Genomic DNA, 24,417 nt, shown 5'->3' on the forward strand with positions numbered 1-24,417 from the left:
CCTCAGATCTCCCAGAGGTGCATAAATAATTTTACATGCACTCGAAAAGATGTTGCTGGGAATCCGAGTCAAGTTAGCACATCCACTACAATTTTATGTGACGAGGCGAGAGCTGATTTATCCGGACGACATACGGTGCAAGGTGCTTACGTAATTGCAAGGTAGGCTGGCGAATCGCCAGGGCCAACAGTTATAGAGCCGAAAACAAATGCTTCGCTCCACTTGACTGATCTGACAATTGTTTTGGGAGACACCCTATTCAGTCTTGTAACTTTGATGTAACTGTGTCAATGGTTCTCAAAGGCAACAGCTAAACTATGAAAATTAGGTTTGATATTTTAACGCTATTAAATGTAAGACCTTTGACAATTTCAATGGACACGATCACCGCGAAAGAGATCAATCGCAAAGAAATGAAGACAGTGAAAATGACGACACAAGTGCAAATAATCGTCGCTTTTTTGCGACTCTAAATTTTAAAACAGACAAAAACACAGACGAACAAGGAGAAAAGATAGAGGAAGAATTACAAATAACACAGCTCAGTGCTCCAAGTGATTTAAAGAGCTCGGCTGATTGTCGTCGCGAACCGCGCGACTGGGATTCATCTCACGAACGTCTGCTTCTATTTTAACGGGTTTATTTTTAAATCCAAAGGCTCTATTCAATTCTTGGGGATGATAAAAACGTTCCAGTTCGCAATGTTCGAAGTATCACGAGATTATAATGAAAAGTTTGTTATTATGAATAGTTTTTTCATTATTTTAATATAGGTTATAACTTTCATAATAACTGCGATATCTTGTTACCACGGATTGTATTTAAGCAAATATATCTTCAAAAGATCCAAATTGCTTTGCATTCACATACTTTACTAACTTTTGTACATATCAGTTTTGGGAAAAGATTTATTAACAGCGAAAAGAAGAGCATAAATATTTGTTACACGAAATGTGGAATATGAAAGGTAAAAACAATATTTGGCATGCAACCAGTACAAATAATACTAGCCAATACAAAAATAGTTTTCATCAATAAAATCGAACCCAAATATTGATGAACAACCACCAGCTGTCAACACCAGCAATATGCATTTTACGATCGAAATAAAATTTATCCGATGCGAAAAAGTAAAAAACAGAAAAACAGTGGAATATCCTGCACATAAAAATACTTTACGGGGGATAAATATTGCTGACGGAGCCGTAAACGAAACGCGGGTAAGGGACAATACAAAGGGATACGTTTTGGGAATATCCAAACTTTCTAGCACACGACTATATATTGAAATAAATGGGGAAAATAACAAATACACGTATTGAGATGACAGTGATGATACAGGTAATGACGATATTGACTGTGTTTTTGTTGTAAGTTTGAAGTTTGAGTTGGCTTAAAGTTTGAGTTTTTGGGACATATTTGGAAAAATCCTGCGGATTTTAACCACCTCTGAATTCATTTTTGGGGTTATCTATTAAGTTAGATGTTTTTTAAATAAATAAATAATGCTTTCAAAACTCATAACCTCCTATTTTATGACATGAGTTTCGAAAGCATAAACAACTACTATATCAGGCTACACAATATATTCAGAATCAGAAAAGAAATTTAAAATCGATACGATTTCGCCGGGAATCTGGATCTAAATCGTTTCCATATGAGAAAAAACAACCAAGCGCAAACAAAAAAGTATAAATATCAAATTAATTTAATTTAATTAGCAACAGTATAATGAATATTAATGATATTATCGCCGTTTCAATTACAAACATTATACTAATGACCGCACTCTTTATACTACAAATTACTCCATTTAAAGAAGTATAAAAGAAAACCTTAGCTGTTATAACTCGTTAAAATAGACTTAGAAAAACTGGTGTTTGCATGTGGAAATCCAATTTCATACATTCAATTCTGCTAAACAAATATGGTTCTTATTACAGAGACATAATGTATGAAGTAGCTGTAAACATTACTTGCAACAAATATAACTTAGTGCATTAAATATGACAGCCAAATGCCGGTTTTATTAAAACTACTAATTCTAGTAATCGCATACTTTCCTCAATGTATTTTGCAGAAATAGCAGTATTGTTTCTAAAGGTAACTGACGTGGTAAATATACAACAAGGTCTATTACGAGGTTTTTACTTATTAATTAAAAAATATATTATGTACTGAAAGTAGGTTATTAAGTTTTTTTATTATGAGTCGTATAACCTATGTTAGAAAGTCGAAATAAACGTTTTTCGTCATATTCGGCTTCATCAATCGTTGGAACTTGTAAATTAATCTTATGTTTATTTTATAGTCCTGAGTTCAAGATTTATAAAGAGACAATTTATAAAACAGTTATATGACTAGATAATTAACATAACAAATACATTTATCTAAAGTGGACATTTAAAGTGATCTTCGCGAATGGGCATGATAATTTGCCACTAGTGAAATAAACGCTTAGTATTAACTAACTTGACGATAATTATGGTTCATAAGTGCCGATATATGAGGGAATTGATTTCGGCAAAAAATTGATTGCCTTGGAAAATTTGCCAGCAATTTTGAGACATGAACATTTACAAAGAGTGTTCTACTACTACTACCAAAACGCCAAGAAAGGTCTTAATCTAACCCGTTGATAATTATGTTCACCTGCTGGTGTAGTGGCGAATAAACAAGGCGACAGTGTTGCGTGCGGGCAGAGATAGGAGATAGCAGCTGAGCTATTATTCTAAGACCTCGGGTTGTTTAACTAGCTAGGAACAGTGCTGCACTTTATGGTGACTAAGTAATTCGAGCCAAATTTGGATACTGTTGTTTCAGGTGTCGAGACAAATTAAAATTTGAGGTTCGAAATGAATTGGTCTGTTTTGAAATGGTATTGATTGGGAAATGTAGAAATAGATAAATAAATTTTAAGAATTGTATCTATAATTGGTTTTAATTAAGACGTCCACAGTAGTTCCAAGATTGAGTTTAACACAAACACTTATGTTTGTTAAAATTATCACATGCTGAAATACTAAAAAAATATTGTCCCAGTTATAATCACGTAACGAGCGGGACAGAAAATAAGACGAAGGACAGAAGATACTTGCGTCATTGAACTGTAACTGTAACATATTAAGAAAAATACATTGAAATTGTTGTCAAGATTATCTTAAACACCTTAATGTTTAAGTAAATTTAAATCTAAACATAAATGTAGGTATAAAGCTTCGTAACATTATTCAACAACAGTAGTTACCATAAGCTTAAAATCCCCATCGTAAAGTAGGTCACTATTCAACCCAATCAGTGTAAAACTAATCTGTTCAAACTAAAAATTGCTGAGAAATCATACCTCATTAATTTCAGCGTTCTCCACAAACAACAATTAAAGACGAATGCAAATTTAGCAACAGATTTGCCAAAAGAGCTTGATGATATTTCGGGTGTTAGCATTGAAATTGTCCGTAATTAAAATTCTTTACAGTTCCAACGTTACGAAGGTCTTAATTCCAATGACTGGAAAGAAGGTTAAGCCTCCGCTATCCGCTTATACCTTTTTGTTTGGCGATATTCCAAACCAACAAAACACCGGCCCTGTATACACTGATACCGTGGAAGCCGGTTCAGGTGAATTAGTATGTTTATATTTGATTTTAAAACGGCAAACGCTTAATCCTAAGCTTATGAATCGTGCGAATTCTCGTACGTTTGCGTTATTGCTAAACGTTGTACATGACCTCAGTTGTGGAAAATAACGAGATAATACCATTAGCGGAATTTGCAGATGCGATAGCGTTTTGGGCAGTAAATTTTTGTAACGTTATTTAGCAATGAAAATGGATTACCTTTATTCAATTTAGCAATATTAGTGTACAGAACAAAGGTTTTGTTAAAAAAACAATATACTAATAATAAAGCATCTATTTTGACATTAACTTATAAAAACTTGAAGAATGTGTACTCACACACAGTTACAACATGGAATGTAGAAACTTATTCATGTTTAATCATGTTGTAGTAGAGAATTTAAATACAATATATTTATGTGCAATGTATGACGTATTATATGACATTGAAAATGTTTAAAGTCATTCAAATAGTACATTTATATAAGGCGACCCTCTCATATAAACGAGGCACGTAAAATGTTAACATCTAAGGTGCAAGGTGACGTCCCGAGCGCACTCAAGTCGGAAAGGAAATTGGAGAATATAGCGGTTGGGAATATAACTAAAATGAAGAATTTTGTGGTCCAACATATCACTGGTATGAAGAATATTGTGGCTGAACATAGCATCGGAATGAAAATTGTGGTTGAACATATCACTGAAATTGAGCTTGCGGTGTCGGCGCCTCAGACGAAACTCTTTGAAGTCTGACTTATTATTTGATACGTCTTCTTCTTGTTGTTGCGTTGAGTAAATAGGATTGCTAGTTGATCTTGTCTGATGTAAAATTTGAAGTCTTGTTTTTGGAATGCGATGAGAAAGTGTTTAAGTATAAATGATAATATCATTTGTACTTAATAGCTAAAGGTAGATGAGTTATTATCAGATAATATTTAGCAGTCGGTAAAAGATTTTTTTAAACTCAAACATATTTCTGAATCCCTTTTTATGTAATGCTGGTTATCAAGCTGATCAATTTAGAATAAAACCCATAGTTTCTTGGGACTTACCTTGAGGTTTTGAAGAGATTTCCTCGATCTTATAAATATTTCAATTACAAAATTATTTAGATTTTTGTACTAATTGAGTCTTTGTGTACTCGTATTTTGTGTATGACATCCAACAAGACACAAGAGGTCTGAGTGTGACTATAAGCATCGAAAGTATTGTTTCCAAATCATAATAACTCAATTTTATTATTCTCTCGTCTGATTCATTCACCTTTGTTGTAATTGCAGTAATCACTGTAAAACAACAATATCCCTTAAATCTCTCGAAATATCCCATAAACCGCTCCCATAGTTCTTAACTATTGTCCAATAGATTTACGTATGACAAAAGCATGCAGCGAACAATTCAACAACAGATTCGAAAATAAAATATAAGCGTGCATAAAAACCGCTTTATCTCCCAATTAGCGATCCAGGACAGCGTGGTTAATTGGTGTAGATTCGTTCGTTTATTCATCAAGCTGTATCAGAGGGGGACGGTCAACAGTCATTTGTTTACGCTGAGAGCATAGTTGATAGCTTCGGCTTCCCCTTTTGTTAACATAGCACTGACTTATTCGTCTACGGTTATCTATTTTGGGGGTTTGGGCTAGTGAGGTTAACGGGTTAATTTTAAACAAATATTTAAAGTTGGTTCTTTACGGAACTATTTTTGAATAACATCCTAACATCGCTTCATAAATTGTGTAGTTTATGAAAATGATGTGGCAACTTCATAAATAAACTTATTTTCCATTAAAGTAACATTTAGTGTCAGTATAGCATTAATATGAGTCTCTGCATAAGATAGGTAATTTTCTAAACTACTGAATCGATAAGGACGGGCCCTTTAAAACTTTTTAACTCCGAAAGACTACTTAGAAGCTCATACCTAGGTTTTCTGAGTTATCGTTAAAATCTATGATTGGAAGAGCCTCTGAAGAATATTTGGCATAGTAGAAATAAAAATATCAAAATATAATGTAAGGTTTATATTAAAGGTTGATATTTATCTAAAACAATCGATTGCATCCACGAAAATATCTTTTTCGAAACTGAATAATGCTTTAGTAAAGTCTAGTTTCCTGTAGGTTCATATAAATATAACACACGATCTATCAATGGCTTTCGATACATTGAACACGTGAAAAGTTATGCAAAACTCTGTTCTATTGAAATTTACGTAAAACTTTTGAATATAATAAAGAACGGGCTTGAATAATAAAAGTGACACTGTACAGCGATAATTGATGAATCCAAAGAAGTTGTGGATATATGATTAGATTTTGTAGCATTTTTGCAGTGTTTAAACAATCAGTTATTATAGTTACAGTTTATTATAGTTTAAAAAACTAACCAAAACCACTAAAAACCACGCTAAAAATCACAATGAAAAATCTGTTAATTCTGACGATCCTGATAAGGAGAATGGGACATAATTATTTAAATCGTACAGTGTAATTGATTCTAGTTCAATTTTTTAACTAATCTGACTGTTCAAGTTTGATAAAAAAATTAGTTCAAATATTCAATTCAATTCAATTCATTTATTTATTGCAGGATAAGGTGAAGTACATTATATATGGAATACATTAGTTTTGTGCTCCTATCCTAACCCAAAGGGTATGCAAATATGTCATAGGTAATAATTCTAATTAAAATTTAATTAAAATAATAATATTGAATTAGAAAAGGATACAATAATAAAATTAATAGAAATCATCATATTAAATTAATAATTAAACAACAATAGCATGTCAGTACAAATAAAAATATTTTATTATAAAATAATGGCTCATACTTAAAACAGACAAGATATAATAGAAAAATAATTGTTTCAGTTAATGTCATTATAAAAATCATTAATATGGTAGTAGGACTTGTCAATGAGATATTCGTGTAATTTATTTTTAAACTTTTGATTGTCGCTTATATGCCGTATTGTTTTTGGTATTTTATTGTATATCACTGGTGCTTTGGAAAATAAGCTTTGTTTAAATATATGTGTGTTACATTTCACAGTTTGTACCTTATTCTGATACATACCCAGATGCATACAAGCAGGTGAAGTTAATAAAACATAATAAAAATAATTATAGTGGCCATAATATAATTGTAGTTGAAGTATGAAGGGTTCTACCATCTTTACCACGTCTTGTAACATGACGTCTCGTTAAAAGATTACCTTGTCATTTCTCGTAGACTTAACAAGGGTCTACCAGAATATCCCCTTTTATTAACTTAAAAATCCTTTTCGAGATATTACATTTTTGCCAATATTTGACCAACTTTGTTAGTATCCCCAGTATTTTTTGTTATATCTCTAATTACTTCCATAACATTTATCACATTAATAGCTCTTAAACTAACTTTCTCAGCATCGTCCGTAAAATGCAATTCGGGAGCAAATCCAGCATCAACGGCTCTCGTCGCATTAAGCACTGAAACGGACTAGCAATAAATCGGTTGCAGCCGACGGTGAAATATTTTATGGGACACCGTTCTGCTCTATTCTACTCTGTTTGATGAAATTTCGAACAGGGGAGCTGTTTAAGCTCGGTTTTCGGCCCTTAGAAGTACAGCTAGGCTTAAATCTGTGTCAAGTTCCCTTCTAAAAATCGCTTACCTTGATTGATACGCATGGGTACCGGGTTCGATCCGACCGGCAGTTAGATGATTAAATTATGATTTTGTTCGTTTTGTTTCGTACCGTTTTCGACAGTGTTTGTGAATTCGTTTTTGTTTATTGTCTATTCAGGTATCATGGATACATAAGGAGTCCAGTGTGGGGCTGTGAGTCTAAAAAGTGTCTCTTCTTTCTTTTATTCTTTCTATTCTGTTCCTGATATTGTTACGTTTCTATAGTATATTTTTGATTGATCAAAAATAAAAAAAAATCTTGATTAATACAAGCAAAACTTACGTTTTTTTCTTCTGTTGGAATCCTGCTAACTTTATGTTTGATCAAAACGTTATGTGTAGAAAAAACTTCAACCACTTTTACAAAAAAACTTCAAAGTTTCTGAAACATGGCATAAATGCTATTCAATTTAGCAAATGCGTTATCAATGGTTCTCGTCGCATTAAGCGCCAATGAAACGAATCTGCACCAAATCGGTGAGTTGCAGTCGACATTCTAATATTTTATGCGGCACCGTTCTGCTCTATTGTACTCTTAAGAAACTAGGAGTTTAAGCTACATACTGGGCTACATTACTAAGTTTTGTCTTAATATATTTTTTTAGAAGCGATTTCAAGTTCTGCACCTCTAGCTTTCTGAAATACAACATAATCTCTACTTGGTTTAGCAAATGTGTTATCAAAAAATTGATTGTGCATCGTTCTGTTCCCTTGTACTCTATTAAATGTTATTTGTAAAAAAAATAATCTCTACTTGGTTCAGCAAATGCGTTATCAAAAAATTGATTGTGCACACTTCTGTTCCATTGTACTAAAATGTTATTTGTAAAAAAAATTCAAGCTACCTACCTTGCCATATTACTGAATTTTGACTTTATAATTATGTTTATTGGAGCAGTATCCAGTTCTGCATTTCTGGAACTTTATTTATTCCACCGCTGAGAGTAAATACTTTTCGATCATATGTATATTTCAGTCTTTGGTACGCTCTACAATCGAAAAAACTTGAGCAATTTTAACATTTGAGGTGTTGTTGGATTCATCTAAATTGTATTGATGTATGACATAGGCTACTTCTAATGTGTAGTGTCCCCTTAATTAAATTACAATTAGAAGATTTTTACTGTATATGAAGGATTTTTACTATATAGTCATGTATAATGACTAACATGTGGTTGAAGGACGAAGAAAACATTCCTTTTCTATTTAAAAACACAACAGCCCTTCACAATCTAATTCAGAAAAAAATCTAGAAAATGACTTCACGTACGAAGTCGTCTTAAATTAAAAATCTTATTTCTACATTTCCAAAGCCACCTCACGTTCTGAAACGTTATTAAAATCCCTCGTGTGTGTTTGACCTCCGATACTGAGGTTAAAAATAGCTACGTGAGAACTATTTTATACAGGTGAATGTTTAAACACGTCCACGAGATATTTTTTGAAATTTCTAAGTAAATTTGTCTCATTTATACGTGCGGAGGGTAATGTTTTTCGAGCATATATATATGTATGTCTTATTATTTGGTAACCCTAACAGACCAAATGGCTGGACGAATTTTAACAAACAAAACACCGCGAGGAAATCTACATTTCCTTCTGCCGACTTTTTTATAAACCTCTTAGGTGTGTAGATACCTAAAAGTTATAATAAAAAGTTGTCAAAGGTGTGTGAAGTCTACCAATCTGCATGTGTTAGATGGACTGTGGCAAAAAAATCCCCTGAAGCTCTGAGAGGAGACAAGTGTTCAGCAGTGGGACGATAATGGATTGACGATGAATGACAATGATGATGAATAATAATGATGATAAATAATAATTATCATCATAATCATTAATTATAATTAATTAACTAAAATCTGTTACAAACAGTTTTAAGTAGAAAATCGTGAAAAAACATACCTCATAATAGGAAGTACAATACGACGGCTCCTTTTTTAAACTCTTAAAATCGCTTTTAACAATGTCCCATACAGAATGAGGAGAGCTATTCATTAAAAGTTGAGCGAAATTTCCTCGCAAACGAAGCGTTTAGTGGAAGCGGTGCTCAATCTTTTTGCGTTTAATATTACCTAAGCCTAGACTAATTTAAGGTCACTTTGTGCACGAACTAATTGCGTAATTTCCGATATTTTGGGTAGTTGCAGTCAATAGTAGCCAACGTGCTACTTAAAAGCAAGTGGACTACAGATAATTTTGTAACTTTTATAACATGAAAATATTGAAAACCACTCACAAGTTAACAATTTTAAACATCCGAAATTTATATAATAATAATAATAATCTTTATTAATCAATAAAAATTTTACATAATATTACCGCTTTTTATAATAATTTGCAATGTACATTAGGTAATGATTAGCTGACAATCTAGCAGTAATGTAATGTGCGATATACATCATTGTTAAGTGCTAATACATAGTGGTTAATGGTATACAATTTTGATACAGAATAATTCAAAACGGCATGTTATTCTATTCTCCGTACTAGTTTGCACTGTATGACGGCAGAACAGCGTCACTCGCTCGTTAATCACTATTCACTTATTTCTATGTACCCACATTGCACAATTCAACAGTGTAGTATAAGTAAAATAATAGGAAAAAACTCAGTTTATTTTGGTTGCACTTAATTGATACTATTTTTAATTTATTTATTTATATTAGTATTTGTTTCATGTTTTCATACCGGTTTATATTTTATATAAAAATTGTTTTTGAGTCGTCAAGAGTGCATGAATACGCAGAAAGACATTACTATATGTAAAGTTTTTTTTAAGCAATGTCGCCATTCAGTGGAGATATAATTATGATTTTTTAATTAAACAGGTGGTCGATCCCAGCTTCACGTCCCCAGGAAACTGTACAAGTATTTTTGCAAATAATATAATTTTAAAGTTTGTGATAAGTAGATAATTTATTACAAAAGATTTTATAAATGTTGACGTACCTGATTATTTGGCAAACATAAAAATAACTTACTGACTTTTTTTAAGGTACCAATAAGTTGACAACCATGGTCCACTACTTACGCTTCAGTCACTAGAGAAGTCCTTCAGTTATTCTGGCAGAGAAGCACTTGTAGGGACAAATTCAGAACAACGATAATGGCTTTATTCATATTTATAGGCTAAGGACAAATTATTTTAAGATTATCTAACTATTAGTAGAATCTAATGTTATATTTTGTGTCAAAAACGATCAGGTATAACGTGTACTTTGATCAGTAAAATAATTATAGTTTTAAAACTAAAAACCACGCTAAAATCGCACAAGCAAAATCTTTAATCCTGATTCCTGACGATCCTAATGAGGTGAATGAGATAAAATTATTAAAATTGTGTATTGTCGTCGGTTCTTCATAACTGTTCAAAATTATTAATCGGACCGTTCAAAGTGGGTAAAAATCGAGTTCCAAGATTCCGTTACATACATACAGGTCAAGCTAATAAAAGCGTGGTAAAAATGATTTGAATATTAGTAAGTATAGATAGGATAAATTAAAATTATTTCTCTGTCACTGCAACTCTGTTACTCTGTGATAACTGTTCAGTCAACCTAATAGCATTCCTGTATCATCTCAAATTATCAGTTAGCAACACTATATTTCTCCCACATTTGTACCCACCCAATCCATTACCGTTATGCGATTACCATCATATCTTCAGTACGTGTACCACACGTCAATGTACGACGGTATCGGTCGTAAAAGTCTAATTCACTCCCAAACTGATTTTCGTCCGAATTAGGTTCTAGTATAGGTTACGAGCGTACGCGAGATGTATTTTATGGAAGTTCTAGACTAAGAGGTTATTCTACTTTTTTTAGTTATGTTTGTGTGTCTGTAAAGACATAGTGTCATATCTTTTACCCCGAATACATATTTGACGTTAGGAATGCGTGACCGAGATAAATAAAAATAATAAATGATAAAAAAATCATAACCAGGTTAATTAAAATTTAGACATAAATCCAAACTTTTCTGAGGATAAAAAGTAACCCTAACAATCCAATCACATCAATAATTGGGATTAAATAGATTTATGACTTACCAAAATTAACCAGTACGGACATTTTTAGCTATTTTCAAATTGCTGCCGAACACTTCAATTTCATTTATTAGTACATAATGTTTTAAATCAAGAAAACCATCACAATTTCCTCTCAATTTTATGACCTGCAAACGTCCAAAAGAACGGAGCTACGGATCATTCGGTCATTCGACCTAGACTCGCCCTTCTTGTGTAAATTAAGCCTACGTTTGACGGCCGGACATCCCTTTTCGAAAGCCGGTAATGCGGTCGAACGGTCTCGAAAAAATGATTCGGTGGCACAGATCCTCGATTTAGGCTTATGGGTTAATGGCCTCAGTATGTTATGTTAGAAGACTTGTTTTTGCTTGACTTGGCCCGTTGAAATATAGGAAGAGAAATGATGCTTAAGGGATACAGTGGAATGACTTCGAAAAACCTTAACATGACATTATTATAGAAGATATACATTATAAAGGAAATAATGGTGAAATAAACGGATAAAGAAATGGATAATTTGAGGTTAATTATCAGGAATATGATTTTGGAAACATAAACAATCAATACACACTCACACCTACTACCTTACTACTACTACATACCTTAACCTGCTCGTAAAATCAGCATTTACTTTTCCGCCTAATCTGAAATCAAAATTGGGTTGCAGAGGCGGCAGATGTCACGGGTCGCGTGTTATTCCAGAATAAATATGAAACCAAAGATATATAGAATAAATGAAGGGCTAGAATTACATATCTCTTTCTTTTACAAAACCTAGAAATAAGCAAAAATATTGGAAACGTTGACAAATCATATTATCGGTATCTTTTAAGTCAACAACTTTTATTCCAGTTTTAGATACTAATTGTTATAACAGAAAAACTACTATAATACTTAAAAGTATTTATTTTATAAAAAATAGTAATTAAGCCCATGACATTCCCATAATTTAGACGAATTCACCAACACCAATGTTAAATATGTAAAGACTGTAGGGCGTACGAAAGGTCTCATACATACAAACAAACACACATACGCTCGAAAAATATTACCGTTCACAGTCGGATAAATACAATTATCAAAATTTTCGAGAAAAGGGAATCTGGAAGAGACTAAAACGGTAACAAAGCTATAATTCCATGGGATTGACTTCATAATATTCTCTAGATTGTTTTAATTCTCTTCTCTTATATTCTTTATCCTTTATCTTACGTCATGTGGCTTTTACCCAATTCACTAGATCATTTAATCTAATGGGCAGTGGGTTTCTACGTGTGCTGTTTTTATTGGGCCAATAATAGCGTAATTTCGGTCGCCGAGTCCATGTTGCCGAATTTCCCATTATCGAGGTTCCGTTAAAAGAATTTGGAGGCATTTTACTAAAGTTTGTAAAAGTGAATGTGGTATGGGAAGGGATTCTTCAGATTATGGTTGTTTTTGATGCACAGTGAAAGACACTGTTCAGTTAAGTTTAGTCTTTTTGATATCATTTTACAGATTTGTTATATTTATTTTCAAAAATTATGTTTATTAAAATCATTATTCTAAATTCGATAAAGAAGAGTTGAACGTTATGTTTAACTTAAAAGTAATTAATTGGTGTATTTAAAACGTGTCAATTTGAAAACTATAAGTATTTCGATATAATTATAGAAGTCTGAGTACAGGTATAATTGTTGTATAATTCCGACGTTATTCTAATAATTATGTGGTGGTACACAGAAAAAATACTTAAATGTTACTTTAAAATAACTTACAATGGAGATATAAATATACCAATCCGCGAATTCAGCTTACGACCATGAAATCCGACCACGAACAAAAATTTCCAACTTTAAAAAAATTGGTAGCGTTTTACACATTTTTATGTAACGCCACAAAGAGCATTGATATGCCAAAAATTCACATTCGACGCGTGCGAAATGCCCCAACTATCGGCCGTTAGAACTTTGTAACGTACCAAACGGATCGTTCATTGTGGAAACGTGCCTCTATCGGGCGGAATGGATTGAAAAAAAAGATCACAGCCCCGGGCAGAAATTTCTCACGTGCTTCCAGTCATACCAATACAGCTATGGTCTCGTCGGTACTGAATAATACAATACATCGCTGCCCGCTGAGTGGAGCGTTGTGTCCAAGTTGTGAGCGCTTAGCGGGATTTTATAAATGGCGCTTTTGGCCTTACGATCGATTCGAAGAAGAGTCGATAAATGAAAGATTTTTGTGCTATTTTGTAATGTTTTTTTAGTATTTAATTAAGACTGCACAATATGATAGGGCGTAATTATGCATCAAATTAAAAAAAAATGATGAATGGGAGTCGGATTTAAGACTAGTGTTATTAAGTATATTTTGAGAACTGATTTGAAATGCCACCGAGATTCCAGTTCATCTTAATTGCTGAAAACAATGTTTAAATATTTTTAATTTTGTGTAATCTTAAGATGTAATTATGTCGTAATTTGCTTACGTGTAGCTTTACATAGGTGCTATTATGTACACAATAGTATTAGTAGTTATATAATTAGTAATTATAGTAAATTATTAACTAAAAAAGTTAAACAAATAAAAAGTTAAAATAAAAGTTTGACTCTTTTCTTTCATCACTCGTTCCAATATTTACACAGAGGCTTTTGGTGCAATAAAGTTAGCTCTGGTACTAATTGCGGGCTACCGTAGGGATGGACCATTTCGGATACCTGTAAATTCTACATTTATGTTATACATACCATTACTTTCCATAATAGATCGTTCTGTTCATTGAACTTACATTGTTCTCTGTTATTAAGACTATTTCTTTCAACATATCATTAATAAAGACTTTCACAGTATTGATCATAGAATAAATAATCATTTCGTGTTAATAATATAATATGTTGAACATACTTCCGTGCGTTAAGATATTAAATTCATTATAATTCTGAAACGTATCTAGCACAAGTATAAAAACACACACTTAGATAACTTAAATTGTATTACGTAGGTATATTAATACATTTCTTAAAACCATAATTATATAACATGTTAAAAACATAACATTATACTTTGAACTAAATGTTCTGTAAATTTACTATTCCGACTAGCGTTATGTAAAACCATATTAAAGTATATTTCAAACTCTATATTTCAAATTATTACTGAGTTAAATTTCAAAACTAAATTTTAAAATTGAGCTCTCTGATTTTAGAATATTACCGCGATATAATTTTTAACACAGCGCAATTCTCACTCCATGTTTGCTAGAAGGATTTTAGGGTTAATGAAGTTAGTCTGGTAACGATTGTGTGTTGCCCCAGTTTTCTATGCAATTGAAGTTATAAATGAGGATATAGTGGCGATGGTCAATGATCACGGTATTTATACCAGTATACAATTGTAATCAGGTGTGTAAGATCTTGTTCATAATGTTAAAATTCCATCATATTCTGATTTATTGTTACATGCGCCTTATTTTCACATCTAGAAAGATAACACTTAGTTTAAAATTTGATTTTGGATTTTATATTTCTATAAAATAATTGCTCTGTTCAAATGTATTGTCTGGTTTTCTAAATCTATGAAAGACATGAATAAAGCCTAAATAGGATCGTAGTCTATTTATCATGTCTCGTGACAGCAGTTTTAATTGTTTCTGTGGTCTGATTTGAAGTGTGTTGTAGCCTCGTGTAAATACAGAAGGCGTTCCAAATTTATTCTCTGGGGTAGCAACAATTTCGACCACTCAGGGCCTGATAATCCAATCCTATTCGAGAACTCTGATGAATTAAATACTCTTTGCAATTTTAAATTCCTAAAAAATCGAATGCAAAATTTTACAGTGCCGAATTCTAAAAGCATCGCGATTCTTAAATCAAAATTCACTCCTGTAACTCGCACCAATGTTTGCACTGAGGCTTTTTGGTGTAATGAAGTCAGCTAGGTGCCTATTGCCGGTTAGCCTAGATTCATGTTACCTGTGATTCTGTAACTTGGTGTGCAAATCAAATATTCTGGTCATGAGTGGGGAAGCATTGAGCTGGATTTAAGACTCATTCGGAATGAATATATAGGTTAAATTTTACATTGGGTATCGTATTAGGTGTCCCGAAAATTTTGTTAGCCAAGCAGTTATTTATTTAAAAAATCTTAAAAGTTAATCAAGAAAATAATTCCCATCATTTTGTAAGACTTTTTCCAACTTTTAATTAAAAATAACGAGCATGGTATTCGATGTTTATCTCGCCAGGAATCGAACCCGTTCTAACTGTGTTGAAGTAATTTTATATTGTTCCCATACGTCAGCTAAACTCAATATTAATATTTCAAAAATATTCTTTATTTAGCTTTTAGTATAGTTTGCTTGATTCTCTTTTAATAGCGTCATTCCCTGCTATTCAGAGTCAATACGCACAATAAAGATGTCTTCATTTTCTACTGGTACTTCCTCAGACTTTCATTTCGACTTATTCAAGGTCCATCTTTATATTTCCGTTGGTAAGTCGGACTGTTCCGAAATGACATGAATACGTGAGTGAATAGATTTAAGTTGTCAATGGTTTTACTTACTGCTTTATGGAAACAATTTCAAGTGCTACTAGGTTCCTGTAGAAAGGGGGGTTTGTGTGTTGAGTAACATTTACTTTTTAATGAAGATTACTTTAAATAATGATTGATTTTGGTATCCTTATCACATTATTTAAACCAGAATACAGTAACTTTATACTACTTATTCAAAACAAACGTAAAATATGGCAGTGACGTTCTTGTAGTGATGGTTTCAGAGTTCTTTCCTTGCCTTACATCTTTACAAACTTTCAAGAACCATTAAGAACTCCATGTACCGTCTATGTACCGTCTCTTAATAATATTCACGGTTCTAATATATGTTTATCTTTGTTCACAGTGCATTTACGGTTGCTACGTGCACTCCGCCATCCTGCCGACGTTTCATCGGAGGTGTTACTGGCTGTTACAGGTGATAGCATCCTTTACCATTTACATGATTTACTAGCAAAGGTGGTAGAACTTTTCGTCCTTCTATTACAGTTACACCAGTGGCAGTGATGGCTATATGTAAATCTGCCATAATATCATTTATTACATAATATTTAGCCGTTTTGAATCTGTCCCCTTTGGATGAGCTTGAAGCTGTTCAGAGCAGAATATAATCATCGATTTGTTTTTGTAAAGTCTATCTGAAGCTCGAAATATAATGATATTGTACATACAAAGTAGTACCTCAAATAGTATCTTAAAAGTTGAAATCAATAGTATCATTGCAGATGGAAAACAAGGAGTTCTACCACCTCTACTTCACCCTATTATACGAGTATCAATGTTTATATTTATTCATGAATAGTCTCCAGCAACAGATAGCGTGCTTGAATATACAGCTAAAACCCGTGAATGAATTTTCAAAAGAGCGAAGACTGTTTGTGTCAGAATCTGAATTATTCACAACCAAAGATGAATTCTCAGTTTTAATAAAACCTACAGCTTGTTTGAGAAAGTGCTGAGATTTGCTCGCAAACAAATCTTGTTATTTTTCTTCACTAACTAGTTCAGCTTAACATTTTTTGACCTACAAATCGATCCAATTACTAAACTCCGGGTTACTTAGCCAAGTATTTATTGTTTTCATGCTCCCAGTTGGAATTTTCTAGCGTAGTTTTTAATCCACCGTTTATTCATACTAACGCCTCCCCGTTGGTTCTTAGCCGGGATAAATCCGGAAAGTTTGAGAGATTCCATTAATATTTCAACGACTCAAGTGAAAATATATCACAAATATTGAACTGAAAATTCCAATTCGCGGTTCTATCAATTTCATAAGAGGTCGGTATCAAAGACGCGTATTTCAAGATTTCGTATCTCGGATACGGAACGGCTGATATATCGTGCCTTTTTACGAGATTGTTTTGATGGGACTTCTTAATCAGATGGATTAGATGGCTTACTAATGCTATTTGTAAAACTTACTTTACTTTTACGTGTCTGCCAATTAATGATTAAGTATTCGCAATTCTAATTTTGATAGCTACATACGTTATATTGCATTACATTTTTTTCTTCAGAAATTAAGAACGACGTTTTTAAATTCTGTGATGTAATTACATACTATAGCGTATGTTTTATAGATTCTAATTCTTCTAATTGTATAAAATTATAATCTAAAATAATATTCATGATAATGTTTGAAGTAACACGCTTGTTTCAAACATATTTTCCATTTTATAAAGTCCATTATTTATTTGAAGATACAGTCGCATATTTTTTTGACGGGTAAAGGATTAACTGTTAGATTATGTTGGTATGTTCATACTAGAACTATATTTGTCGGAAATGCTATCCCGCAGCTTTCCTTGCATATATTCGAATATGTGTCAGATATAAAGATAACAGATTCTTTAAAATTCTTACGGGCATTCAAATTTATTGTACTGGCTCTGAACCAGAATGATCTCAGACTTCGAGAGCCAAAAACAATAATGTATATTACTTCCCGGAGGATTAAAAAATCCCAGGCAAACGCTTTTACTAGCAGTTTGCCAATTTTGAGGTCAATCTGTTGATCTGATTGTCGGAAATGGATATTTTGATAGTTTTTTAGATTGAGTTTGAAACAATAAAAGTACTTTTAGTAATACATTTTCATAAATCTTTTCATACAATATTGTCGACAAGTGGAAAAAAGGAAAGTGAAATAAAGTAATTCAAATCGAATTTAAGTGTTGTCACCTAAATAACGTAATGTAACAACGATTTTTTTTATCACATTACCATTAAGTGATGCAATATTTTTTTAGTGATGCAATATTTTTTTAAGATCAATGGTTTTAATTTATCAAGATAGTAAATATAGTTTTTAGCATCAATTTCGCCATTTTACCACATTTTAGGTTAATTTAAAAGTAATTAAAAATAGAATAAAAACCAAATGGCTTCCAAATGGTCGTTTAAATATGAAATTACTTATTGATCTGTCACTAATAAACAATATCCGACTAAGCCCGAGAAAAACAGAGTTGAAAATCAAAGAGCTAATAACACTCACCAGACGGCAAAGTGTGAAAGAATGGAAGAGCATCTCAAACGGACTGATGACTTCTTTGAGCGTGGCTTTCAATCAGCGACGAGATTTTAATGGAAATGAAATGTCACACGAATAGACTGGATGTTTGGTGTTGAATAGCCTTCGGATGTTCGTAATACACTTAGTGAAGCACGGTTTTAGCTTAAGTTTTTTGTATGATATTGCAGTTTAACAGCAATGGCCATGCAGTTCACTTGATGGTAATACTACTGCCAGACATGGACATCTGTAAGCAACTCCAGATAAGATTAGATTCTTAAACGAGGGCTATAGATGCGTTTCTTCCCCTGAGGACTAAGTTGGCACGCCTCGTATGAATAGATAATTCTCCTTTACCGGACACTTAAGATAGTGTAGTGCTCATCACTGCTGTTATAAGGCAGAAGTGATAAATTCATATTTTGCACCTATTTGTTATTTCTGAAAATCTACAACACTATCATAAATTGCATTTTTTAAAATATGTTCCAATTCTGGCACCAATTCCATTTTATTTAATTTTATAAAACTTGTAAAATGGAGCGTGCGATGAAAAGAAATTAACCGTTTATCATTTTGGTCGCGAGTGTACGGTACAACCGTTGACCGCGGCTCTCATAAAATGTCATCGACGAGTGTCATCAAATGTACCGCAGATTAGTTCTGCGCTACGTCGACGGGTAATTGAATTTCTGCTTATGGCCACGACTGTACAGCGTAACAAGTGGTAATAGTAGCAATAATATGAAATAATGTTGGTATATATTTTTTTGCGTTGTTTACATTGTCTGTCAATTATAAGGATTCTTTATTTAGGTGCGTCCGCTTAATCTTACGTATGTACGCGCATATGGCATGGGAATAGTGACGGGCATTCACGGTGTGCGACCGCGACCTAAGTTAAGATTTTAGCAAACAAATCTCCCGAAAGTAAAGAAACGGCTTAAACTTAAATAATCATACCGGTTACATGATTATTATTTTACAACGTAAGCGATAATAATATGAAAGAAAATAAATGAATCACTGTACTCTACGTATATCCGAAAGTACTACTAAATGTGGATTACAAACGCGATCATCTATAACTATATGTTACTATTTACACACTCCGCCTCCACCGTTCAAAAGTAAAGCTTAATGTCACACTACTACTATACGGTAGAAATAGATCATTAAAGAAAACTCAAATAACATGATGGAGAAATAACAGGGACATATTATTATACTAATACCATAAGTATCATGTTCATAAAGTTTCGAAGGTAAAGAAAAATTTTCCAATTTCATTACACGACAAATTGTATTGATCCGATAAAATATTATGGCCGCGAGTGTACGAGTACAGTCGCGCTGACCGCTTCTTACGGAACGTGATGGAAATGTCACGAAATGCACTGCGGGTTAGTTCCGCGCCAAAATGTCGACGCGTAATTGAATTTCTGATTGTGCGATGCACCCGAGTGTACAGTGTAACAGGTGTCAATAGTGACGTAGGTACAGGTGAGCGGAACGTCGTCAAATATGTATACGGTTACGAGTAGGGGTGCCAAGCATTCTACGAACTTCGGATGTCCCGGTTTTAAAGTTTTGGAGAAGCGTCTGTACATTCTATTCTAGTTGTTCCGCTTTATGGAGCTGACGATAAAAATAAACAGTATAAACGTCTGTATTACCGTAGTATGTTAGGATAATGAAAAAGTTTAAATCGTTTATTACTTTAAAATTTGACGACGTTCTTGATAAATGTGCAATTAACCTAGCACAGACTGCGAACGTTATGTGTGATCTGTTCTCTCTTGTCTTGCCCTCCAAATGCCGTTTGAGAGTGTTTCCTATCTTTATCTCTAAGTTTGGCGAGCCTAGTAACCACTCCCGCTAAAGTCGTTGAATATGATACTTGTTTACATTGCAGATCGATAGTGATGTTACTGTTAGTGAGTAAACGAGCTATGTTCCAGTTTGGACGTTATACTTGTCATTTGTGAAGCTATATGCATTTGACATGAAGTTGAAATCGGACATGCGATCTACATGTGTTAGTCTTTGTCAACCGAATGAATAAAAGAATGAATGAATATTTCACTCACGCATAGTTGCGCTTAAAGAGAAACGTAAATGTAGATACGGATAATACCTTGGATATTATCACTTTATTTCATTAATATTGATATACTAATCAGCAACTCAATATTTTAAAAATATTAAATTTTTTTCCATTAATTCAAGGTAGTAGAACCCTTTGTGGGTCGATTTCGGCGGCACCACCGCCACACCTATTTCTGCCTCATAACAGCAGCGTTAAGCGCTGCTATGTTTTGGTTTCAAGCGTGTGGTAAGGGAGGCATACTTTTCCGAGGCGTTCCAGCTTAGTCCTCAGGTGTAGCGGCGCATCAGCGGCCAACCTCAGGCAGGAATATCCTATCTGGGATTGATGACAGATGTCCATGAGCGGCAGTAGCTACTTACCATCAGGTGGATTGCATGTTCATCTGTTCTCCTATATTATGAAAAAAATATGACTTCATCATCAAATAATAAAGGACATCAAAAATAACACAAAAATATTTAGACCAAATGAATACATGAGTTAAAAATTGCTTAGCAATAAAAAGCAAGAAAAGCGCATAAGAAGCACGTTCAGAAATGAAAAGAAAGTAAAAAGAAGAAGAAATAATACAGATTACTCTCAATCAGAGTCCCTTGCTCCATTGATTCTTTTGAACGTAGCGTTCCAGTTTAAACGGATGAAATTGACGGGTATTATCTATCTAGCGCCCGGGAACGATAGAAACCAGGAACTGAATATTCTAGTTGTAGATACTCTGTTCTAGTTGTAATCGTTTATTAAAAAATCGGTCATTAATTTAATATTTGTTTTGTTTGAAAAGATCAATGATCTGGTCTCGTATTAAAATAGTAAGTGTGGAATTTTCATTATACCATTGGTTCAATTTCCTTTTGGTTAGTCTTATATTAATTATTATTAGGATGAATAGCAACTTTAACACCACCCTTAAGACGTTTTTAACTACGTTTCTAAACTTTCTAAGCATTTTATATTGTATTTGATAAAAGTAAAATTATGTTCCATTTACCCAATTATAGTAAAATAGACGAATAAGGCAACTTAAAAGAAATTAATTTCAGCAGAGTTCAATCAGAATCTCGTAGCACGTTGAGTCTATTGAAAGAAGCGTTTAAATGATTCGATCGACAGGTATTATCTATGTAGAACTCTTGGGTACCGATTTGAATAGTTAGTAGTTGATGATTGCTGAAAGAGATTCTTTTGTAGCATAATGTGAGCATAGATCAGTTTTAATTCGCTTTATTCTTTGCACCGGTTTCTCAATTCTATGCTCAGTTCTCTTTCTTCAAACTGGGTAAGACTTGGGCTTTCTGTTTTAATTTAATTGTTGGAAGAATGGTAGTTATGTCGGATGTATTTTTATCGCTCATTGACCACCGATAAGGTTTAAAGTCCACAAAATATAACAATTCAGACTGACTGCATAGTGTGCTCTCTAAAGCTAGGAAATGCTTTATATAAAAGCCCCGACCGGACACTAATCTATTATTACGCACGACAAATTAGTAGTTTGGATTGATAGCATTAAATCTGTCATTTAATCTATCGTCATTATCAACATCATTATTATTATCACCTGCATTACCATTGTTAATTACCTTCAATTATTTATTATCAACGGTCTCGTTTATGTTAAGAGTAAGATCATTAAATATTATTAGGTATATCAAAAATTAGTGCCACCTTTTTGCTCGTAATAAAATAATAAGAATAAAATATATTCTACTCTTTCTACCCTCATAAACCACGATTAGGATTATGTATATTGTGGGTATCATTAACTCATATGAATATACTAACAGCCAGCTTTATAAAAGGTAGTTAATTGATTAGATAGGCCTGGGTATTATTTCTTTTGAAAAAAAAAAATTAGAAATACCATACATATTGTGTTTCTTCTCTATAGCAATGTTTCTAAATATAAATGTTTTATGTATAATGTCAGCTATTATATGAGATATACGGTGTTCATACAACGATGGTATTTAATTTGTTAATACATTATATTATTTAATAAAATTACTTTTTATTTCACTGCGTTTATCGTAAATACTACTGAAGTTATTAATCAAATTAAAATCATCCGAGCCAGAAGTTTATAAGATCACAAGATTAAAGGTACAAACCTTCCATTATCCCCCTTCTGTATAAATCCCACATAAAGCCTTCCATAACCATTTCATAGACCCTTATCGTCACATAACTCTCTAGTTTAATATGTTCTGCTACTTCTGTTTGTTTTTTATCATTAATCTCGTTTAAACTACTGTCTCCACGCTAGACATTCTTAAACTCATTGAGGGCCGAGTAACTTTCGACTTGGACGCAATAAAAGTAATAAATACACAGGGTTGTCAACTGCAACGAAATTATTTTGAGGAAACTTAAAATTTGTAAACGTGCTCTTGTCATCTCCTAAGACTAAAATTAGAACGATTGCAATGGTGGTAAGAGGTACAAAAAGTAAATTATAGAAATATACTTTTCAAGAAATCACCAACTTTTACACTACTATAAGTAAGTTTAGTAAAATTGTGATACAAAGTATAATATAACATGAAAAAGAATTTCAACTTCTTCTCCTAATAAAGTTAATTTTGTAAAGGTACATTTAAAATTTTGCTGGATTTATTTCGCTCTGTAATAAACGAATATTTTAGTTTGCATAATGTTTGAATATTTAAATTACAATATTCTAAAACCTTGCTTTCTGGACCTAACCAAAACATCTTGCCAAAAATGCAATCTCTTAAGTTGTCTTCCCGCAAAACAGATAGATGCTTTAAATTTATGAAGTTCATATGTAATACATGCTATTATACTAGCTGTTGCATATGCATATGACCTATGAGCATATGACCTCGCTTCTGTAGTATCTAAACCAAGAAGTGCTATAAAAATATAGTCGTTACGTGATGTAAGGTGATCTTTTGAAATACATTTGTAAGGTGTATGAAATTTAATTTTGGAAGGTGGTAGTATTGCGTGGTTCCGTGGTCAACCTCGGATAGGAAACTAATCTTATCTCGGGTTGATTACAGATATCTATGGGCGTCATTAGCCATATACCATCAGTTAGCTTGCATGCTCGCATGTACTTCGATTTTATAACAATCGATACATATTTAATTCACTAAAAAATCTACTGTGTAGAGGAAAATTTGTCAACATTCAAAATTCTAAATATTATAAGACGTCGTCGTCTTGAAAATAAGTTCTTAGTACTATGTCATTCACATAGATGCTTTGCTTCTATAAACAAATTCAATGCACATAAATATTCTATGTCGATTTTACAATATGTACAATCGATTCTCTAATCCGTTATATAATATTCATTGTATAATCGACTGCAGGATTAACGGTTATTACAATATCAACTTGACTATTAATTAATGGATTAACTACATGGACCGATCGGAGTGTCATTAAATTGATAGCGTTCCGGTCGTATAGATTAATCTTTTCGGAACATGTATAATGGTGCTATGTTAAGTAGGATGGTAGATTTCTGTAAATTATGTCATTAATTATCATTATTTTTATACTCGGATCCATATTCGAGTTGAATGATGCAGGATATTCATGTTTTCGCCGTGTAGTATAAGCACATACTACTCTTTCTCCCTATGAATTTCGTAAGAAATTGATTAATGAATTTCAGTAGATACGTACAATAGTAGCTTCCTGATAGGTTTGACTTCTTCTGCATATTCTACTATTGTTATATATATCTATGAATTATAATTTTGTGTTGAGATATTATTATCCTTACTAGAACTAATATTTAGTTTATTTGAAAATTAATTTTTCAGTTTCAACCATAATTATATTATATAACATTATATCAAATCCGGGGACCCTATTCCTGGATTTGTAAATGGCTATGATCAACTAAAGGAGTTTTGTTTCTGGTTTCAATGAAACCAGAAACATGACAATGAACCATTCAATAT

At 32.7% G+C, this 24,417-nt stretch overlaps 1 protein-coding gene across 1 annotated transcript in view; it reads left to right on the forward strand.

Moving 5' to 3' along the window:
- Window positions 1-24,417, forward strand: part of Camta (Calmodulin-binding transcription activator) — a 138,971-nt gene that overhangs the window by 97,647 nt on the left and 16,907 nt on the right. Inside the window, exon 5 of the mRNA XM_073092523.1 lies at window positions 16,201-16,272. Within this exon, the coding sequence (XP_072948624.1) occupies window positions 16,201-16,272 (72 nt within the window). The remainder of the gene's footprint in view (window positions 1-16,200; window positions 16,273-24,417) is intronic.

The sequence above is a fragment of the Epargyreus clarus genome, unplaced genomic scaffold (assembly GCF_041222505.1).
Source record: "Epargyreus clarus isolate Ecla_fem2 unplaced genomic scaffold, WU_Ecla_fem_2.2 ptg000004l, whole genome shotgun sequence".
In the NCBI taxonomy this organism is placed as follows: domain Eukaryota; kingdom Metazoa; phylum Arthropoda; class Insecta; order Lepidoptera; family Hesperiidae; genus Epargyreus; species Epargyreus clarus.